At 48.8% G+C, this 14,012-nt stretch overlaps 1 protein-coding gene across 1 annotated transcript; it reads left to right on the forward strand.

The window, feature by feature from the left end:
* Positions 1–1,934: 1,934 nt before the first annotated feature.
* PTS (6-pyruvoyltetrahydropterin synthase) lies at positions 1,935–13,798 on the forward strand. The gene is made up of 6 exons (XM_074936730.1): positions 1,935–2,036; positions 4,369–4,448; positions 7,987–8,009; positions 9,276–9,332; positions 11,898–11,968; positions 12,196–13,798. The coding sequence occupies exons 1-6, from the start codon at positions 1,951–1,953 to the stop codon at positions 12,335–12,337; spliced, it is 459 nt and encodes a 152-aa protein (XP_074792831.1). The 5' UTR covers positions 1,935–1,950; the 3' UTR covers positions 12,338–13,798.
* The last annotated feature ends 214 nt before the right edge of the window (positions 13,799–14,012 follow it).

Raw genomic sequence — 14,012 nt, forward strand, 5'->3', positions numbered from 1 at the left:
ACAGGTCCCGCCTCAGGCTCCTGTAACTCAGAGAGATCAGAGGAAAAATATATTCCCCTCTGTTTTCAGTGTTTCAGAGTAACAGCCGTGTTAGTCTGTATTCGCAAAAAGAAAAGGAGTACTTGTGGCACCTTAGAGACTAACCAGCTTGTGCTCAAATAAATTGGTTCGTCTCTAAGGTGCCACAAGTACTCCTTTTCTTTTTGTTTTCAGTGTGTTACTTTGTGCATGTGCCCGTGCTGCAGGTAGTTTCTCCTGTTGTTTGCAGGCCCGCTGACAGCAATTCTGGGCCCCAGGGCCGTCCCTAGGGGGGTGCAGGGCCTGGGGCAGAAGTGACAAATCCGTCACTTCCGGGACTGACCGCCTGTGCCGAGGAGCCCTGTGGCCCGTCAGGGCGCAGCAGCGGTGCTGGGAGCCCTGAGCCCTTTTAAATTGCCCAGGCCTCTGGGCAATTGCCCTCTTTGCCCCCCACGTCGGCAGGCCTGGTTATTTGTGTGGGTCTTTCACACAGGACCAAGGGGGAAGAGAAATCTTTACAAATAGGACCCTGTGATGGGAAAGACCCACCCAGATATTGGCGGGGGGGTGGGGGTAGGGGTTGGCCGAGGCAGGGGAGTGGGGAAGGTAGAGGACATAAAGGTTTCTTTTAATCCATGTTTGAAGGTGACAAGTCTCTCTCAAGGCCTGGTGTGTGGCAGGAACTCATGCCCCTGGGGCACTGGGAAGGGAAACAGGGCGCACTGAGGCATAGGTAATGGGGTGGGGAGGGGGATCCCTGAGGGGGAGACAGGGGTAGGGATGGGAGTCCCTGGGGTGAGGACAGGGTCACTTAAGTACAGGGGAGGGAGGCGAAGGGGGTGTCTCATGTGATGAGGCAGGGGCTAAAGAGGGGGTAGGCCTGGAGGGGGGTCACCAGGGTGCAGAAGGAGCAGGGGGCAGGGCCAGAGGTGGGGGGGGTGTCCCCGAGGAGCGGGGGCGGGGTTCGAGGCAGGGGGAGCCCCCGAGGAGCAGGGGGTGGAGGCGGGGGGGTGCCCGAGGAGAGGGGGCGGTGTTCGAGGCGGGGGGGGTCCCCGAGGAGCAGAGAGCAGGGTTTGAGGCGGGGGGGGGCCCGAGGAGCGGGGTTCGAGGCGGGGGGGGTCCCCAAGGAGCAGGGGCCGGGGTTCGAGGCAGGGGGTCCCCGAGGAGCGGGGGCCGGGGTTCGAGGCGGGGGGTCCCCGAGGAGCAGGGGCCGGGGTTCGAGGCGGGGGGGGGTCCCCGAGGAGAGGGGGCGGGGTTCGAGGCGGGGGGGCCCCGAGGAGCAGGGGCCGGGGTTCGAGGCGGGGGGGGGTCCCCAAGGAGCAGGGGGGCCGGGGTTCGAGGCAGGGGGTCCCCGAGGAGCAGAGAGCGGGGTTCGAGGCGGGGGGGGGTCCCCAAGGAGCAGGGGCCGGGGTTCGAGGCGGGGGGGTCCCCAAGGAGCAGGGGCCGGGGCTCGAGGCGGGGGGGTCCCCAAGGAGCAGGGGCCGGGGCTCGAGGCAGGGGGTCCCCGAGGAGCGGGGGTCGGGGTTCGAGGCGGGGGGTCCCCGAGGAGAGGGGGCGGGGTTCGAGGCGGGGGGGGTCCCCGAGGAGCAGGGGGCGGAGTTCGAGGCGGGGGGGGGTCCCCGAGGAGAGGGGGCGGGGTTCGAGGCGGGGGGGGTCCCCGAGGAGCGGGGTTCGAGGCGGGAGGGGGTCCCCGAGGAGAGGGGGCGGCGTTCGAGGCGGGGGGGGCCCCGAGGAACGGGGGGCGGGGTTCGAGGCGGGGGGGCCCCCGAGGAGCAGGGCCGGAGCCCCCACCTCCCCTGTGGCGCAGGGACACTACCAGGCCCGCGGCGGAAGGAGGAGGGTGCCCAGGGATGCCCGGATGTGGGCCCTGTCCGCCCTCCCCGCGCAGGCGCCGAGCTGGCCGGTCCCCCGCTCCCCGGCCCCGCCGCTGCGATGCCGCCGCCCCCCGCCGGGCCCCGGGCCCGCACCGCGCGGGTCTCCCGCTGCCTCAGCTTCAGCGCCTGCCACCGGCTGCACAGGTGAGGGGCCCTGCGATCGGGGGCCGGGCCCCCACCCCCATCGCGCTTGGTCGGGGGGCCCCAGGGTGCCCCCATCGCGCTTGGTTGGAGGGGTTCAGCCATCGCCAAGCTCCCAGCGAGGACGGCTGGGACAACAGGCTGAGAGGAGAGGCAAGGGGAGACCCCGCTCCCGCCATGGGCTCAGGGGTCAGTGCCCCCGTCAGAAACCCCCTGTGTCTTGGGGCGGGAGGAGTTTGTCATCATGGGGGAGCTGTCCCTGGTTCTTACTCGGGCTCCTCAGTTCCTGTCCCATTTGGACAGGAGAGCCGGTTGCTCTCCGCCTCGGCAAGGTGCCCAGCAGCCCAGCGGTGCACCGGATCCAGAGTCCAGACGGTCCCCCTGTCTAAGAGCTCACACCCTACAAGAGGGAGACAGAGAAAATGGACCCCCGGCTGCTGGGAAGGTGGGGTCGCTCCCTTTTCAACAGCCCATGTGTTTTTATTTTTATTACAGTAGCACCTAGAGGCCTCAAAGATTGGGGCCCTGTTGTGCTAGACACAGTACGTACACCTAGTAAAACAGTCCAGTCCCTGCCCCAAAGAGCTTACAGTCTGGTCATTGTTATTGCTAGAGGTGACAAAGGATAGATGAAGGGAAGGAAAATACTGTAATCCATCTGTTTTCCTCACTCCCTCTCTCATCATCCTGCACATTTCTTCTTCCCCCTTTTGGGGGCTTCCTCCTGCCTCTCCTTCCCCCTTGCTGTCTTGAGTGCAGCTTTCTCACCTCATGTTTTGGTTCTCTTCTCCCCCGTACCACTTGCCTGGATAATACTTTATGTGCGCTTGTGCCCACCACACCACCCCTCCGCCAGCAAAAGTGAAGTTGATGCAAGTCAGTTCAGATTCAGTACCATTCAATACCTTGGGAATGGTAGCAGTGAAGCTGGTCAGAGCACAGAAAATTCTCCTGCTCATGGAGGCTCTGGGAGTGGAGAGTGGGGGGAGAGAAAAAGGAGTGACTCCCCTTTCTTTCCACAGCCTGCCCTCCTAAACAGGAGCATTTTTAAACAACAGCAGAGTGCAATTGGGACAAGACACTGGTTAGTTTCAAGACTGATGCAGGCAAACCTGATTCTGACCAGAATCTTGTCTATTTCACTCTGAGAAGCATGAGGTTTTTCATGGCTGGTAGATGAGAATAGCAGCAGCAAAGGCAGTTTTCAACCTCTGTCCGTGAGACCAAAAATCTAACTTCTTTGTTCAGTGGGCAGCTATGGACTTTGATAGATTGTACTTTACACACTTAAGGTCAAATCACTTATTTCCCCAGCCATTATCTAAGATGCTTCATCTCCTGCTTTTCCTGAAGCAAAGGGGACTTGATGGTAAGTGGTGTCTTCTGTTTTCAAGCAAGATGTGAGTCACATGTTTCAGATATGTCCTTCTGCCTGGCCTACACTGATCACCACCTGTCCATCCCTAGACTTCGCATCCTCTGGGAGAGTTGTTGGTACAATGTGAAAGTCAGAAGGGATGACCGTAAACTTAGTGATGGTCCCACTGGTCTCTTAAATATCTCCATCATCCTGGATACTACAGCCTGCAATGTTTGTGTTCAGAAACTAGGTGGTTCTGCCAGGCATCTGATCCCTTTTATAAACAGCTGGAAGTCATGTGGTGTTTCAAACTCTAATTGATACACTTTTCACAGTAGGAGTGGATACTTGGCAACAGTACACAGTACTGAGAAGTCAGGAGGCTACAATGAAACTATCAGCAGCATCCAAACTAATAGACCTCAAATCTCCTGACTGGGCTCCTTCAACTCTCCAATGCCATTTCTTTAGCCAGTAATGCTGTACAGAGTCAGTGAGAAATACAATACCTGGATGAATGTTCATTATAATAGAGTAAAAAAAAAATTAATAGTACCTCCCCAGTCTAATCCATCTGTTTGAAAAAGAGACAGTGACTAGAGTTCATTATTTTTACGTTGGATTACTAGTACACACAGTAATTTATAAACTTTTAAAAAACAAATTACATAAAATGTTTAAGGATTCACCACCCCCTTTTCAGGGTGTGTTATAGACAAGGATAGGCTAAGAGTACTGTCTTGGCCAATGAGACCACAAACTAAAAGGTGAGTGGAGAGCAAATCTTTCATACACAGGGCCTGGACTAACTCAGACAGTGGGTGCAGAATCTGAATAGGCAGAGTCTGTGAATGAGATGTTTCTTTTGCTGTATCTATTAAGAAGATTGTGGGGAGCTAAAAACCAGTCCCAGTTGAAATGAAAACCTAAATGTTTGTAATTGGCCCTCAAATGCAATTTTTTATTTTTTTACAGTAAGTCACTGAGTGATGAAGAAAACCTGAAACTCTTTGGGAAATGCAACAATCCAAATGGACATGGACACAACTATAAAGGTGAGGGGGCTGACTGACCTAAGTGCTAATACTTATTCATCCAGCCTCAGAGAGAATTAGTTCACATGGTTGTGTGAGAGAGACATTTGGACAGGATCTGCTCTTAGCCATGCTACCGTGAACACTTATGTAACTGACAGCAGAATCTGGCCCATTTGTGTTTTTGATGGCAGAGGCTGCAAAGAGAAATAAGAGTGATCATCAACAGGAAACGGTCCAAACCACAAATCTGACTTTTAGGCCATTAAATAAAGAGTAAATCTTATTTTAAAATGCTACTAAATAAACCAAATCTGCTTATACTCAAGATGATAGTAAATCTTAATGGCAGTTTCCACTTGGCAAACAAATTTTTTCCAAAAAAACAAACCTTCTTCAAGAGATTGTCCACATGGATTCCATTCTTAGTGTGCATGGGCCCCATGCATGCAAGACTGGATCCTTTTGGTCAGACGTTTCTGTCAGGGCCATGCCTGCCCCCTAGGTGCCCTGACACCTCCCATCTGAGGGCATAAAGGACAGAGCGGCCCAGGTGTCCCTCAGTTTCATCTGACTGCCCTTGACAGTGAGGCAGTACCCCTGCAATGCCTGCTTACTCTGTGTACTGTGTGATTTTCCTTAGCCTTGCATATAATAATTAGATAATAAAGTTAGTGTAATTAGTGTAATTTTTTCTTTTATATGCCCAATGGGCAAATATATAATGTTTTAGTTAACTTAGACCCCCCCCCCCACTGCCCAACTGCCCCACAGAGAACTGGCATTACAGCGGAAGCCAAAGCACCAGCATTAAGGCCATTAATGATGGGCAATCCTGGTGTCTGCTCTCTCTGGGAGGAGGACATGTCCTGGAGCGATGTTCTGTCTGTCGTTCTTTCTCTGAGTGCACTCAGAGAGCAAGGGAGGTGCATCTGAAGCTGTTCCTTATGAGAGATCGATGCAAGTCTCCATGGACATGCAGAGGAGAGCTGCAGTCAGGGCTCAGCCATCAGGTCAGTCTCTCTCCGTTAGACCTATAATCCCACTCTGAGCTCCCAGGATGCATCCACTCAGAGGCCCCACTTGTCCATTACTTCATCTGCATTGACATCTGATGGGCAGAAAGGAGCAGTGCTCCAAAGACAAGCCCAGACACAGTTTGCTGTCCCTGAGACCTAGCAAACTGAGATCAAAGGATCATCGGCCACATGACTTGTCATTCGTCCAAGGGCCATAGGCCTAAGAAGGCCCTTTCATGTGCCCTGGCACTGACTTCTGAGTCAGTTCATGCAGTGCCCTCTAAATCAACAACTACGCTGCCCTCAGTACTGATCCTTCAGCACCACACTGAATGCTTTGGTACCTGGAGCCTCAGCACTGAGTGCCTCTGTGATCATATGCCCTGGTACTTTCCATCTTAGTACAGATTACCTTTCATGTACCCAGTACTTGGCACTAACTATCCTGGCACCTAAACCATACATGGTGCCGAGTGACTTATTGGTGGGCCCAATACCAGAGTGACCCCTCCTGGAAAGATTATGGGTCGTGACATCCAAGCCACCAGCTTTGAGTCACTGGTATACTGGGTTAGAGAAGTGTCCCTGGTACTGAACTGTCCGATATAGAGATGGGGCACACCTGACAGAGTGGCCTCTCCCTTGGAGGAGGTATGCTCCTTTTCATCCCCCCAGGTTTCAGTAATACCAACCAGATCAAATTAATGCCCATAAATGAGCAAATTCCATTTCCTCATTGGTTACCCAGGCTTCTAATGCATTGGGATATAGGCAATTAAAGAATTTCTTCTCTTCAGGTCCTTTCGTTTCTTCTCAACATCTCAGTTTTGTGCTAAATGAGTACTCGTTTCTTCCCCCTTTTCACCTTCTTTTGTTATTAGTTTAATGCCCTAAAGCTAAATGGAGAAGGTTTTCGATTTGGGCATCTGTCTCCCTCAATGTCCACAGTCTCTGCAATATTGAATTATTTGCTAGCCCTGAAACAATCTTGACTTTCCGTCAGCTCCATAAGGGTCCATCTAGAAGCAATATCTGCTCCTCATCCTCCTGTCCAGGACCATATTGAATTTTCCTACGCTGCAGTGGCAAAATTCCTGAAGGGCCCTGTCTCAACTCAGAGCAACTGTACCTGTGTTCCCCTTCTGGAGTCCAGCAAGGGCACCCACTCCAGACTCCAAGCTCCTCAGCCATCAGCTCTCTCAGATAGGGACTCATATCTCTCTTCCTCTTGACTGGATTTTTTTCCCAAGGCTGCACAGTTCCCTGCCAGCAGGCCAGTTTGTGCTTTCCTTCCACTCCAGAGGTTATGAACAACTGTAATTGCCAGCAGTGACAAGTCACCACACAGCTCCTTCTAAGCAAGCACATTTAATCTTAAAGTAAAAGCATTACAGCGAAAACAGATTAAAAACAACAAAAGAACCTGCATGCATGCTAAAAAGCTAACCAGAGATCACCCTGGCTCCCACAAGGGCTCTGGTAGGAATCAGTCCTTAAAACCCCAAAGTGAGGTTTTTCTGTGGTTAAAAGTTCATATGAGCCTTAGCTCAGAACGAGCACCCTCTCAGTAGCTCAGTCTTTCCTTTATACAACCTGGGCCTTTGACCTTGAGATTCTGGGAACAGATAATCAGCAGACAATGGTCCTCTCCTCAGGCGTAACTTCAAAAGGCTGGGGTTTTGCATAACCAGAAATGGGAAATTTGCATTCACCTCCCCCTAGAGATTCCCCAGGAAAACCATTTAACCCTGTCCCAAAAGTCTGTTCTTGTCAGGCACATTGTTCAATATAGTCCTTTGAAGTTCATACATTTCCCAGGGTTCACATCAGATCCCCTCCCCCTCCCCCATGAAAGTTATGTACAAGCCCGGCCCACAGTCATACAGAACATTTGCATTTAATACAATGGACTCCAAAGATACTTAAACTTAATTCGATCCAGTGTTTCAAGGATACTGCAGGAAATTGCCGTATCTAATGCATGTTTTCTCCCCAAGAGTTTTCTCCGTCTTGGGACATCACTGTAGAGTATTAGCAGAGCTGATAGGTCCTCTGGTAGTGTTCCCTGTTCCCTCTACCACCTCTGTCTTTCAGATTGCCAGTGCAGCCTCTGCTGCTTGTTTGACAGGTGTCCCTGTATCTGACATTTGTTGGGTGGCTACAATCCTCACATTTACAAGATGCCATTCCTTAATAGAGGCTTCCAGATCAGATGCCCATTTTGGTAGGACTTTGCTGTGGAACGGTTGAGCCTGTCCCACCCTTTATATCCTCCAGTGTGGGATGCAGGCACAGTCCCAGTGGAAACTCCTGACCTAAAGAATCCAATCTTGTGTCCATCTTGGAAAACCACCATTATTGTAGGGTCAATTACCGTTCTTTATACAGAGGATATTGTTTTAAACAGTAACGCTTCTGATGTTATTAACCCACCTCCTGGGGCTGATTAATGCTGTGTGCGCTCTCTGATCTGCCGCTAACATGATTTGTTCTCGTGTACATTGGATCACACTTATGACTTGGTGTTTTTCTTCCTCTAGTTGTAGTGACTGTGCGTGGAGAGGTAGGTGCAATCATTATTTCCTTCCTTTTTCCCTCTTGGAGGTATCAGAGTGTGGTTTCCATGTGCAAATGCTGCAGATCATTAAAAAAACCCAAACCCTCTAGGTGTTTTCCTTTGTAGAATTGCTAAAAATCCTGCATTGCTTGAAAACCCTGTGTTCCATCAACTATAAAAAGGAAGATTTTCTGTAATCACGTGTGTGTGAGCGATAGGTCCAGTGAAGGCAGCTCTCCTTCTCACCCTGCTCTCCCAAGGACATGCAGGAGGCCACATTTCAGCGCCAGTCTTGCAATGAGCTTCATGTGGCTTCGGGGGTCCACCCACACAGAGCTCATTGCAGGATCTCAGCCTTAGCTTCCACTCTCAGACCTGGATGGCCTCCATCCTGACCAAAAGCGGGGCTAAACTCTGTCCCCTGCAAAATGGTGGGAGGCCACAGTCCTGCACTTAGCTCTCAGCCAACTTGTTCCAGAGAGATCTGGGCCATAGAACAATTGCTTTTAATTTGTGGTTGCTGATTTTCAGAGTTAACATGAGAACAGCCATACTGGGTCAGACGAATGATCTATCTCACCCAGTATCTTGTCCTCTGACAGTGGCCAATGCCAGATGCTTCAGAGGGAATGAAAGGAAAAGGGCAATTTTGAGTGGTCCGTCCCCGGTCATCCAGTCCCAGCTTCTGGCAGCCAGAGGTTCCTGCTTAGACAGTCCTAGACAGGGGAACCGTGGCCATCAACTTACAGAACAGCAGTTAATTCAGGAGGAAGCCAGATTAGCTATGCACTGTGATTAGGCCCCACTGGTGCTCATGGCTTGTCCCTGACCCTTACTAGCTAGCAGTGGTGTGTCAGGTTGGTGAAACAACTGATTAAATCCTTGTTTCTGCCTACTGGGCTGCTTCTCTGTATGGCTGATGGGCTCTGCCCAAGCACTGCTTAGTAACTATGTGTGCTGGGGAGTTTTCTTCTTGGTGTCGGCATTATGAACTTCACTGGTCTCTTGAGAGTTGTTGATACTCCATATATAGCTATTAAGCCGTGTTTTTCATGGCATTACATAAGTAGGGCTGAGGCTCAGAGAGTGTCTGATGGCAAAGAGAGATATTTTTCTCATGGGTCAGGATTCCTGAGTGCCCATTTTGGAAACTGCAGACACCAGGTGGTCTGGGTTTTTGCCATCTAAAGCTTTTGGTGGGATTGGTAACACAATTGGGTAGTGAGGGTTAGTAGATGTGCTCCTAATCTCCTTTCGCTCTTTGCCCTGTAGATTGATCCTACCTCAGGAATGGTTATAAACCTGACAGACCTGAAAGAATATATGCAGGTAATAAAACTTTGTTCCTGGAGCTCTCACATGGAAATCACCAATGGCACAATGGGCTAGTGAGCGCATGGGGAAGTGGGGAGTAGATACGGTTAGGAGTGGAGAATTAGGGAGTGGTTTATGAGCTAAAAATGCTTCAGCGCAGTGCCCTGTTGCAGTGTAATGTCCCCTGCTGGCCCCCACACTGGCCTGTGATGTGCAAGGTCTTGGACTTCCTCTCACCAGCTGCACAATGTGTTGCTGTCTCCCTCTAATAGTGCTTCCCTGGTACCTTCCTACTAACTCTGGGTACCTAGGACCTCTCAGGAAAAGGCCACCATTGGCCTCAGTGACATTTCAGTTCCCAGTGTGTGTGTCTGCAATTGCTCCACAGACACAGAAGGACCCTTCCTAAGTCCCAGCAGGATGGTCAGAATCTGCCATTCATTGTGCCCCCTTGACATGCCCTATTGATGTAGCTACCAGTGTCATAGACTCATAGGCCTGGAAGGGACCTCGAAAGGTTATCTAGTCCAGTCCCCTGAACTCAAGGCAGGACTAAGTCTTATCTAGACCATCCCTGACAGGTGTTTGTTCAATCTGCTTTTAAAAATCTCCAATGAGGGAGATTCCACAACCTCCCTGGGCAATTTATTCCAGTGCTTAACTACCTTGACAGTTAAGAAGTTTTTCCTAACGTCCAACCTAAACCTCCTTTCCTGCAATTTAAACCCATTGCTTCTTGTCCTATCCTCAGAGGTTAAGAAGAACAATTTTTCTCCCTCCTCCTTGTAACAACCTTTTATGTACTTGAAAACTGTTATCATGTCCCCCCTCAGTCTTCACTTTTCCAGACTAAACAAACCCAATTTTTTCAATCTTTCCTCATACGTCATGTTTTCTAGACTTTTCATCATTTTTGTTGCTCTCCTCTGGGCTTTCTCCAATTTGTCCACATCTTTCCTGAAATGTGGCGCCCAGAACTGGACACAATACTCCAGCTGAGGCGTAATCAGAGCAGAGTAGAGTGGAAGAATTACTTCTCGTGTCTTGCTTACAACACTCCTGCTAATACATCCCAGAATGATGTTCGCTTTTTTTGCAACAGTTTTACACTGTTGACTCATATTTAGCTTGTAGTCCACTATGACCCCCAGATCCCTTTCCGCCGTACTCCTTCCTAGGCAGTCATTTCTCATTTTGCATGTGTGCAAGATTGTTCCTTCTTAAGTGGAGTACTTTGCATTTGTCCTTATTGAATTTCAGATTGAATTTCAATTGTCCTGTTTACTTCAGACCCTTTCTCCAGTTTGTCCAGATCATTTTGAATTTTAATCCTATCCTCCAAAGCACTTGCAATCCATCCCAGCTTGGTATTGTCCGCAAACTTTATAAGTGTACTCTCTATGCCATTATCTAAATCACTGATGAAGATATTGAACAGAACTCGACCCAGATCTGATCCCTGCAGGACCCCACTCATTATACCCTTCCAGCATGACTGTGAACCACTAATAACTACTCTCTGGGAACAGTTTTCCAGCCAGTTATGCACCCCCCTTATAGTAACTCCATCTAGCTTGCGTTTTCCGAGGTTGTTTATGAGAAGGTCATGCGAGACAGTATCAAAAGCTGGTTTCAGAGTAACAGCCATGTTAGTCTGTATTCGCAAAAAGAAAAGGAGTACTTGTGGCACCTTAGAGACTAACCAATTTATTTGAGCATAAGCTTTCGTGAGCTACAGCTCACTTCATCGGATGCATACTGTGGAAAGTATAGAAGATCTTTTTATACACACAAAGCATGAAAAAATGGGTGTTTACCACTACAAAAGGTTTTCTCTCCCCCCACCCCACTCTCCTGCTGGTAATAGCTTATCTAAAGTGATCACTCTCCTTACAATGTGTATGATAATCAAGTTGGGCCATTTCCAGCACAAATCCAGGTTTTCTCCGCCCCCCAAGCCTTATTAAAGTCAAGATATACCATGTCTACTGCTTCCCCCCATCCACAAGGCTTGTTACCCTCTCAAAGAAAGCTATCAGGTTGGTTTGACATGATTTGTTCTTAACAAATCCATTATGACTGTTCTAGATTATTGTTATCTTATAGATGTTTGCAAATTGATTGCTTAATTATTTGCTCCATTATCTTTCCGGGTACAGAAGTTAAGCTTACTGGTCAGTAATTCCCTGGGTTGTCCTTATTTCCCTTTTTATAGATGGGCACTATATTTGTCCTTTTCCAGTCTTTTGGAATCTCTCCTGTCTTCCATAACTTCTCAAAGATAATCACTAATGGCTCAGATCTCTCCTCAGTCAGCTCCTTGAGTTTTCTAGGATGCATTTCATCAGGCCTCGGTGACTTGAAAACATCTAACTTGTCTAAGTAATTTTTTAACTTGTTCTTTTCCTATTTTAGCCTCTGATCCTGCCTCATTTTCACTGGCCTGCACTATGTTAGATGTCCAATCACCATCAGCCTTCTTGGTGAAAACCGAAACAAAGAAGTCATTAAGCACCTCTTCCATTTCCACATATTTTGTTACTGTTGTTCCCCCCTCATGTCCTTCCTCTCTGCCCTCAGGAAGCCATCATGGAGCCACTTGACCACAAGAACCTGGATAAAGACGTGGCTTACTTTGCTGATGTTGTCAGGTGGGTAGAACTAGAATTGATGCCAGGGTCCAGCCTGTGTTGTTTTATGGGTAATAATGGGTGTCATGTATATTGTCTAGCACCAGTTCAGAGTTCCTTAATTCTCCAGGTGTCATTTAATTTAAGTTGATCGACTACCTCCCCATCCTCTCTCTCTATCATCCATCATTATATGCGTGTGTGCCTTGACTGCTTCATGTCTAACTTCAGCCCTGTTTCCCCTGCAGTACAACTGAGAATGTGGCAGTGTACATCTGGGAAAACCTCCAGAAGCGCCTGCCTGCAGGGACTCTTTATAAAGTCAAAGTGTATGAAACGGACCAGAACATCGTTGTGTACAAGGGGGAAGAGACGACTCCTGAGAAATGAAATTCAACTCAGCTGATCACAGCCTTCTGAGGAATTAATCGAACCAGTATATCAATGGAGTATACACCATGGTGTATCTGTGACATGTAGACAGTGATTTTGTAGAGTGTTTATTTTTTTAACATAAGGTCATTTTTAGGTAATTAAAGACAATTATTGTGACAAGCTAATGAGGTTTTCTATTTAATTTGGGGGTCTCAGAATTTGCTGACCTCTTGTTTGGTTTTAATCAAAACAGTCCAGTTCTGCAAACCAAAACCACCCAGGTGATGTGAAATCCTTGGAGTCTTCTGCCCGTGTTGAGTAAGGCTGTGCAGCTCTCTCTCTCTCAAGAGAGAGGAAATGTACAAGCTAAACATGTACCTGTCCTGCTGGGATTTGATTATGGGTTTTTAATGGGTTTTTATTTTTTGATGAAGAAGTGGAGACTGAGAAAAGACTTTCTCCCCTTTTTGTGCTGCAGGCCCACTCTTCCCTGTGGCTGGATTCTTTGTTTTCTCCATAAGATAAGGGACTGGCGGTAGTGGTGAGCGTAATTGTTTTTTGCTTTGTTTCTCCTATGCCATAGGCTGGTTCTCAGTAACACTTTGATCTAAGACAACTTGGGGTTTCATGAAAACTGGCTGCTATAAACCACAAGATCAGAGAATGTTTTTGTTTGTATAATTGTGCTGCTGATAAAGCTTTGCTAGCCAATGCCAGCCTGCAGGCCTGCTGCTCTATGGTGAAGCGAGGAGGCAGAGCTGGAGGGGAAAGGAAAACGCTGTTACCCATTTTGACCCGAATAGTTAGCCGAAATTCAGGGTCTAGCGAGTTGTTTCTGCTAGATGGAGAAATTGATGGTAGAGTTGGGTATTTCTTTGGTGCAGGGCTGTTTATTTACAATGAAGGTACATAAAATGCAGTTTCCCTGAACACAGCAGGAATCAAACAGCAGGAGGCAGTTTCTTTGCTCACAGTTCCAAGCCCCTTTCCAGCCAGCACTTAGCCTAAAAGTTCTCTCTCTCTTTATCTCAGGGTCAAGCTACCAGTGCTTCTATGGCTGTCTCTTTGGCTTTTTGTGCCTCTCTCCCAGTTCTCTGCTGTTTTTTTGCTGCTTTTCTCATACATACAGACACACTAATCAGTGCCCTAGCCCCCTGCATTTACTAGATCAGTCTCCACAGAAATCCCGCGGGCCAAATGGTTCAGCTTCTACTCAAGCTTTGCCATGTGCCTGTGTTTTAAGCAGTGGCTCTGGTCCATATAGGAGCCCTGGTCCAAGCTGTGTCGCAGACCATGTTATACCAATAAATTAAAAACCAGCAGGATCTTATTAAAGGGAAAAAGGCAAAATACCACATTTATTGTGAATACAGAAAGAATCATAGTAAGCAGTTAGTTATAGCTATAACATTCCATTCAATCTCATATTTATTCACACATTCACACACACACACACACACACACACACACACACACACACACACACACACACACACACACACACACACACACACACACACACACACACACACACACACACACACACACACACACAGGTTCTGCAAGGTTGTTATCATAGTTACCAGCCTTAGAGTTGCTCATGCCAAGCCACTGGCCAGGTGGCCTGGACATGAGGAGGGAGCAGGGCCTTGTCAGATGCTCATCTGATGCTCCTGGAAGTTGCTTTGCA

Source organism: Natator depressus, chromosome 22 (genome assembly GCF_965152275.1).
Source record: "Natator depressus isolate rNatDep1 chromosome 22, rNatDep2.hap1, whole genome shotgun sequence".
NCBI classification, from domain to species: Eukaryota; Metazoa; Chordata; order Testudines; family Cheloniidae; genus Natator; species Natator depressus.

Bases quoted from the DNA above. Each gene is read 5' to 3' on its own strand.
- PTS (XM_074936730.1), top strand. From the start codon at position 1,951: ATGCCGCCGCCCCCCGCCGGGCCCCGGGCCCGCACCGCGCGGGTCTCC. The intron at 2,037-4,368 runs GTGAGGGGCCCT...ATTTTTTTACAG, and splicing joins GCCTGCCACCGGCTGCACAG to TAAGTCACTGAGTGATGAAG. The intron at 9,333-11,897 runs GTAATAAAACTT...CTCTGCCCTCAG, and splicing joins ACCTGAAAGAATATATGCAG to GAAGCCATCATGGAGCCACT.